Raw genomic sequence first — 8,383 nt, 5'->3', positions numbered from 1 at the left:
GACCTACATTTTTATTTAAAGAAACAGAAAGGAATGTAGAAAGAACAACCGAACAACCGACCATGTGAAACAAGTGAATTGTTGTAAATTGCCGATACAACGGTAATTATTGTCAAAGACATACAAATATTGTCATATTAATTTCCCAGCCATCATTAGAATGGCTTTGGCCACACATTCGTGCCATCTTCAACTTTGATTGAATCTCTGAAATGGGCCTCCATTAAAAATTTATGCATTCCATATGATTGTTATTGTTCTTGTTGTTGTCATTGCATATTTATTTAATGTTTCATTTCGATTAATAACAACAACATTGAACCAATTGAGAACAAATTAATTAAAGAGATGGCAACAGCAACAACAATAACAGCGGTAATTTAATACTCTATTTTGGAATGCTGTGCAGTGAAGTGTGCCACAGCTATGACGGGAATGATGCAAATTTACAACAACAAAAACCCAACAACAAAAAATCGAGGCAGCAACTGCAGCATTGCCATTAGCACACTGGAACTCTCCGTGTGTGGGGGGAAGAAGGGGCTATGTTTGTTAAATAGCTCTCCCAATGGTGTGGTGTTTGGTTCCATGACGAGATTTTAATTAAGGCCTTTACAGGCAGTTAAACAATTTAGTAACAACAATAACAAACATTGGAAAAAATAAATTAATGTTTTAAATATGTTAAATATAAGCGGCTGGCATATTAACACCTTAAATATCTATAGCAGAGACCCACTTTCTATAGAAGACCCTCGGGAAGTCTTCTCGGTTCTACTGAGGATATTTTTTTTTATAGATAAAATCTCGAATATAGTTTTTTTCGAGGATAGTTTTTTTATAAAAAAAAACTCTACAACCTCAATTAAACAGATATTATTTTTTCTATAGAAAAAATTTCGAGAAAATCAGGGAAGACTCACTTTTTGTAAGTCCTTTTTTGTAGATAAAGAAATCTGGCGAACCTTTACTTCTCTGGTCTAGGACAGCGCAGGTTCAACGTGTTTGGGTCACATTTTTTAATAGAAAATTCTCTAGGTTTTCTTCTTTAAAATAAGCCAATTTTTAATCATTTTCTCTATTCCTTTTTATAGGCCAAAGCACTGGGTCGCGTACTATTCGAACAAGTCTGCCGCCAACTAAATCTCTTGGAATCGGACTATTTCGGTCTGGAATATCAGGAGAAGACCACACAAACCAAATATTGGCTAGATCTGGAAAAGTCGCTTAATCGCCAGGTTGGCCTATCCCTTGTCGATCCGATGTTAAGGTTTTGCGTTAAATTCTATACACCAGATCCATCACAGCTGGAGGAGGAATATACGAGGTAAGTTTTCTGAAATAAGGATATATATTTTTTATGAACATGGAATTAGAAGAAGTTTTAGAGGTCCTGAACCTTTAAAAAACCTGAGAGAGGTTTTTTTCTAGGAATTCTCTGAGAGATTGCCTGTCTTTTGCTATGGAAGATTTAGATTATTTGGATATTTCTTCTATAGAAAAAACATCGGGAGCCTTAGTCTTTTTTCTTGGGCATCTCTAAAGCCCCATCGTCGCTCAGGTTTTTTATAGAAAACATCTAGGGGGGGTTACCATCGTGTCAGGAGCGTTTTTCGTATACGTTTCTTTCTTGGGCATCTCTGGAGCACCATCGTAACTCAGGCTTTTTTAGGCGGGTTATCTTGTCAGAAGCGTTTTTCATATACGCATTCTATACACCAGATTCATCGCTGCTGGAAGTGGTAGGGTTGGCGAAAACAGAAAAAAAAGGAATAGAAAATAGAAGCTGAACAAATTTTAGAGACTACACCATCAAAAATACATTTGTGAGAGGTCTTTAACCCTCTAGAAACTCTCTTAGGATTGCCTGCATTTTTCTGTGGGAGCTGTTGATTTCCGGGGGTCTTAGCCTTTTTCTTTGGTATTTCACGATGCCCAGACCTTTTTATACGTATTATTCCTAAGGAAGACCTTTGAGATAGATTTTTGACCATAAAATCACTGAGAGGTTCCCTGTCATGTAAGAACTTCAAGAGATTCCTTGTCTATAGAAGAACTTTGAGCGATACCCCGTCTATAGAAGAACTTCGAAAATCCTCTGTCTATTAAAAAATATCTATGGAATAAGTTCGAGAGGTCTTCTGCCTATAGAATTGCTTTGAGAGATTCCCTGTTCGAGCTGTCTTCTGTTTAGAATAACTTCGAGAGGTATTCTCTTCAACTTCAAAAGATTCCCTGTCTATAGAAAAACTTGGAGAGATTTTCTGTCTGTAAAATAACGACGAACTTCAAAAGGTCCAATGTATATAGAAGAACTTCGAAAGTCCTCTGTATATAAAAAATATCTATAGAAGAAGTTCAAAGTGTCCTCTGTCTATAGAAACATTTCGAGATGTCATCTGTCTATAAAAAACCTTCTAGAGGTCCTCTGACCATAGAGTAACATTGAGAGATTTTCTGTACATAGAAGAACATAAAGAGGTCCTCTGTATATAAGAGACCTTGGAGAGGTTCTCCCTCTATAGAAGAACTTTAAGAGGTTCTCTGACCTTGGAATAACATCGAGAGACCTTCCGTCTATAGAAGAATTTCGAAAGATCCTTTGTCCATAAACAAATTTCTAGAGGTTTTCGGTTTGTAGGTCCGTTTAGTGAAGAACTTCGAAACGTCATTTGTCTATGGAAGACCTTTCGAGAGATCTGTCTATAGAAGACTTTCGAGAGGTCTTCTGTCGTAAAATGAACTTCTGGAAATATTCTGTCTATAGAAAAATTTCAACAGGTTCTCTGTCATAATAATAACTTCGAGGGTCTTCTGTTTTCTGTGTCTATAAAAGACCTTCGGGAGGTCTGGTTCCAAAATCCTCTATCTATGGAAGACCCTCGATAGTTCTACTGTCTATAGAAGAATATTGAGTAGATCTTTGAGAAGTCCTAGAATAATTTTGATTTATTCTACTGTCGACAGATGATCGAAAGACTAATGTATATGGAAGAGCTTTGGGAAGTTCAGAACGGAAGCCCTCTGTCTATAGAAGACCTACGAAAGGTGTACTGTTTATAGTAGAGGCCCGCTTACTACAGCAGAAGCCCTATTTATATAGGGCTTCTGCGCATAGAACACCTCTATCGTCCATATAAGACCTGCTAGGGGCCTCCTGTAGGCTGCGCAAGGACTTCTCCAAATATAAGAAGTCTTCTATTCCTCTGAAGCGTTTTTTAAACAAAACAGTCTGCAGGACCTCTATTACACTTTTGATAATTTTTCCTTAAAAAAGGAAACCTCTAGGGCCTCAGTTACACAGAGACTATTTTTTTCTACAGAAAAAAATGGATAAATATCAGGGAAGACTCAGTTTCAGTGAGGCCTTTTTTGTAGAGAAAAAAAATCTGTAGAAGCTCTGCTTCTCGGGTCTCTTTTTGTAGAGAAAATATTTCTTTAGACTCAGCTTATCTAGGGCATATTTTTTAATAGAAAAATCTCTCGATCGTCAATTCTATTGAAGCCAGCTGAGACAGTTTCACTGTGGCCTTTTTGTGGAGAACAAATCTGAAGAACCTCTGCTTCTCATTTTTGTCGCATAGAAAATTATCTTAGGAGTCTTTTTTCTATCCAGTGAGTCTTTTTTTAGAAGCTATTTTAAGGATTTTTTCTATAGAAACAAATCTCAAGGATCACAGTTACACTAAGACTTATTTTTTCTATAGAAAAAATCTCTAGGACCTCCGTTCTATTTAAGGTTTTTTTCAAGGGAAAAGGAATTCTAGAAGCTATTTTCTACAAAAAAAAAAAAAAAAAAAAAACTCCCAGTCCTCTGTTCCATCCAGTCCTTTATTTCTATAGAATAAATCTCTAAGGCTTCAATGTCAGTGAAGCTTTGAAACAAATCTCAAGGACCACAGTTACTATGATGCTAATTTCTTCTATAGAAAAAATCTCGAGGGAAATTTTTTGCACAGATCTATAGCACTCTCTGAAGGCTATTTTTCTATGAAAAAAATCTCAGCTTTACTGATGACTATTGTTTTCTATAGAAAAAATCTCTAGAATCTCATTTCCACTGAGGTCTATTTTTTTCTATAGCAAAAAATTTCTAGAACCTCAGCTCTACTGAGGCCTGTCTTTCCCATTGACAAAAATATCTAGGACCTCTATGAGAGTCCTAATCAGGTTGTGATTGTTGTATTAATTTCTTTCTTTCTCTTCCTCTCTCTATAGGTATCTCTTTTGCCTCCAAATAAAACGTGACCTTGCCACAGGTAGTCTACAGTGTAATGAAAATACCGCCGCCCTTATGGCCAGTTATATTGTTCAGGCTTCGTGTGGTGATTATGTGGCTGAAGATTATCCCGATCACACATACTTGTCATCGTATCGTTTTGTACCAAATCAGGATGAGGCCATGCAAATCAAAATTATGGAAAATCACAAGAAACATGTGTAAGTACCGAAGTACCTTCCCTAGAGATCCTTTACTAAAATAAATTAAATGTTTTCCCATTACAGTGGCCAATCCCCAGCTGAGGCCGATTTAAATCTCTTAGAAACGGCCAGACGTTGTGAATTATATGGCATGAAAATGCATCCGGCCAAGGATCACGATGATATGCCATTAAATCTATCTGTAGCTCATATGGGTATAGCAGTCTTCCAGAATCTAACACGCATCAATACATTCTCATGGGCTAAGATACGGAAAATATCATTTAAGCGAAAACGATTCCTAGTTAAATTACATCCCGAGGGTTATGTGAGTAGATCCAGAGAAATTTAATTTGATCTCTAAATTGAATATCCTTCCCCTCTCCTCTCTTTCAGGGTTACTATAATAACACCGTGGAATTTCTATTTCCCGGTCGTAATCAGTGTAAAAACTTTTGGAAAAAATGTGTTGAAAATCATGGTTTCTTCCGTTGCACAGTGGTACAAAGTACGCCCCGGCGTAAGGCCCGTGTCATGTCACGTGGCAGTTCATTTCGGTAAGTATTCTCCGGAGGAGTTGTTTTCTATGTTAATTGTTAAGTACAATTTTTACAACCCCACCCACCCCTGTCTCTGAATCCCATCAAATGTTCAACCATGCAAATTCACCATCTGTAATCTGTTTGTTTATATATTTAACCAAAAAATATATTAATTTGTTTTCAATTTTTCGTTTTTTTGCTTGTAAACATTTTTAGTTATAGCGGTCGTACACAAAAGCAAATTATTGATTTTGTTCGTGAGAATTATGTAAAAAGACAAAATTTCCAAAGGTAAGTTTTTTTGTATACTTCGATACTGTTTTCTTCTTCTTTTTTTTTTTGTAATTTTGTTTGAAATTGAAATCGTGTATTTCAATTTGAAAGTGTAAACGAAATGGTTTTCTTTTCTTTCACCTCGTTTTTTCTTTTTTTTTTTTGGGTTTCTTGAATTTAATTTATTTTTTAATTTTATTGTTGTTGTTGTTTTTTTATTTTTATGGAGGTTGACAAAAGGGGTCTTCAAATGATGAGAACGTTTGGAAGTAATTGAAAAACGATAAAGGTTTCTGTCTATATGTATTCTTCTATAGACAGAATATCTTTTCAGACCTAATATACCTCTTCAGGATAACTTTTAATCGTATATTTGGGCCCTTCCAAAATTATTTGTTTCAAATCCACGCCTTCCGAGTTCTTCAAAATATTTTTCTTACAAAAGTCAGCACTTTTTAGTTCTTTAAGTTTATTTAAAAAATCCAGACTTTGTGTATTCTTCAAGAAATATTTTTATAAAATTCCAGGATTTGTGAATTCTCTATTAAAGACCTTCGGTATGTTTGAGAGTTCGGCAGTCTTTAGGAGTCCTTCGAAAAGACTCCGTAGAATAATTTCGATTTATTCTACTATCTATATATGATCTGTGTGGCGCCTACTTTAGGCTTATAGACATGCAAAACAATTACTTTTTTATGTATAGAACTTCGAGAGGTCTTTTGACAACAGAGGGGTATTTTTGTCCAGGATTTGTGAATTCTTCAAAAAATATTTTCATAAATTTCCAGGATTTGTGATTTCTTAAATTTTTTTTTAAATGCAGACTCGATTATTCTTTAAAAAATATATATATATTTTTTTTTTTTTTAAATCCCGGACATGTGAGTTCATGCCTTGTGACCTCATCAAAAAATATTCTTTAAAAAATCCACGCCTTCTGAGAGTCCTTTGAAAAATATTCTTTAAAAAATCCACGCCTTCTGAGAGTCCTTTGAAAAATATTCTTTAAAAAATCCACGCCTTCTGAGAGTCCTTTGAAAAATATTCTTTAAAAAATCCACGCCTTCTGAGAGTCCTTTCAAAAAAATATTCTTTAAAAAATCCACGCCTTTTGAGAGTCCTTTGAAAAATATTTTTTAAAAAATCTACGCTTTTTGAGGGTCTTTTAAGAATATTCTTTAAAAAATCCACGCCTTCTGAGAGTCCTTTGAAAAATATTCTTTAAAAAATCCACGCCTTCTGAGAGTCCTTTGAAAAATATTCTTTAAAAAATCCACGCCTTCTGAGAGCCCTTTGAAAAATATTCTTTAAAAAATCCACGCCTTCTGAGAGTCCTTTGAAAAATATTCTTTAAAAAATCCACGCCTTCTGAGAGTCCTTTGAAAAATATTCTTTAAAAAATCCACGCCTTCTGAGAGTCCTTTGAAAAATATTCTTTAAAAAATCCACGCCTTCTGAGAGTTCTTTGAAAAATATTCTTTAAAAAATCCACGCCTTCTGAGAGTCCTTTGAAAAATATTCTTTAAAAAATCCACGCCTTCTGAGAGTCCTTTGAAAAATATTCTTTAAAAAATCCACGCCATCTGAGAGTCCTTTGAAAAATATTCTTTAAAAAATCCACGCCTTCTGAGAGTCCTTTGAAAAAAATATTCTTTAAAAAATCCACACCATCTGAGAGTCCTTTGAAAAATATTCTTTAAAAAATCCACGCCTTCTGAGAGTCCTTTGAAAAATATTCTTTAAAAAATCCACGCCTTCTGAGAGTCCTTTGAAAAATATTCTTTAAAAAATCCACGCCTTCTGAGAGTCCTTTGAAAAATATTCTTTAAAAAATCCACGCCTTCTGAGAGTCCTTTGAAAAATATTCTTTAAAAAATCCACGCCTTCTGAGAGTCCTTTGAAAAATATTCTTTAAAAAATCCACGCCTTCTGAGAGTCCTTTGAAAAATATTCTTTAAAAAATCCACGCCTTCTGAGAGTCCTTTGAAAAAAATATTCTTTAAAAAATCCACGCCTTCTGAGAGTCCTTTGAAAAATATTCTTTAAAAAATCCACGCCTTCTGAGAGTCCTTTGAAAAATATTCTTTGAAAAATCCACTCCTTCTGAGAGTCCTTTTAAAAATATTCTTTAAAAAATCCACGCCTTCTGACAGTCCTTTGAAAAATATTCTTTAAAAAATCCACGCCCGCTGAGAGTCCTTTGAACAATATTCTTTAAAAAATCCACGCCTTCTGAGAGTCCTTTGAAAAATATTCTTTAAAAAATTCACGCATTCTGAGAGTCCTTTGAAAAATATTTTTTAAAAAACTCACGCCTTCTGAGAGTCCTTTGAAAAATATTCTTTAAAAAATCCACGCCTTCTGAGAGTCTTTTGAAAAATTTAATAAATCCACGCCTTATTTGTCCTTGAAAAAAATCTTTAATAAATCCACGCCTTATTTGTCCTTGAAAAAAATCTTTAATAAATCCACGCCTTATTTGTCCTTGAAAAAAATCTTTAATAAATCCACGCCTTATTTGTCCTTGAAAACAATTCTTTAATAAATGAACGCCTTAGGGTACATTGAAAAAATATTCTTTAAACAAGCCCCCGCCTTTGATGGTCCTTGAAAAAGGCTCTGTGTTGCTGAGTCTTCGGAGATTTTTTTTCTGTACGAAAATTGTTTATACGAATAAACGTCTCAGGGTAACTTCAGTTTTTTCTCTACGGAAAGTTGGTCCGCAGATATTTCTGTATCCTTGGAAGACCCTTACTCTCCACCTCAACAATTTATTTATTTTATGTTTTATTTTTAATTTTTTTTAATAATAAAAAATATACAATTTGTTTTCTTTTAAGTGTATTCTATTCTTATACAACAATTTATTTCAACTTTAATATTATATTTAATTATTTTTCTTAATTCTTTTATAAAAAAAATATTACAAATTGTCCTCATTGCGTGTATCACCTGCATCATTCATACAATATCTTTTTTGAATTCTTATTTTAAATGGTTCAGATTCTAATTTTTTTACAAAAAAAATCAAAAAAAAAAAACAGAACAATGAAAAACCGGCAAGACATTGAAGGAATTAAAAGTAATTATTTTTTCTTTATTTTGAAATTATTTTTTTTTTTATTTCAATTTTTATTTTTTTATCT

The 8,383-nt window shown here is 33.8% G+C and overlaps 1 protein-coding gene across 1 annotated transcript; it reads left to right on the top strand.

Annotated features, from left to right (window-relative positions):
- Positions 1 to 348: 348 nt before the first annotated feature.
- Positions 349 to 5,259, top strand: LOC133337789 (FERM, ARHGEF and pleckstrin domain-containing protein 1-like). The gene is made up of 6 exons (XM_061545992.1): positions 349 to 375; positions 1,095 to 1,327; positions 4,219 to 4,440; positions 4,507 to 4,750; positions 4,819 to 4,979; positions 5,181 to 5,259. The coding sequence occupies exons 1-6, from the start codon at positions 349 to 351 to the stop codon at positions 5,257 to 5,259; spliced, it is 966 nt and encodes a 321-aa protein (XP_061401976.1).
- The last annotated feature ends 3,124 nt before the right edge of the window (positions 5,260 to 8,383 follow it).

The sequence above is a fragment of the Musca vetustissima genome, unplaced genomic scaffold (genome assembly GCF_032173495.1).
Source record: "Musca vetustissima isolate MV318-11 ecotype Yass unplaced genomic scaffold, APGP_CSIRO_Mvet_v1 utg504617, whole genome shotgun sequence".
In the NCBI taxonomy this organism is placed as follows: Eukaryota; Metazoa; Arthropoda; class Insecta; order Diptera; family Muscidae; genus Musca; species Musca vetustissima.
The sequence above is the reverse complement of the archived record's forward strand: the minus strand, read 5'-3'. Positions and strand labels throughout refer to the sequence as shown.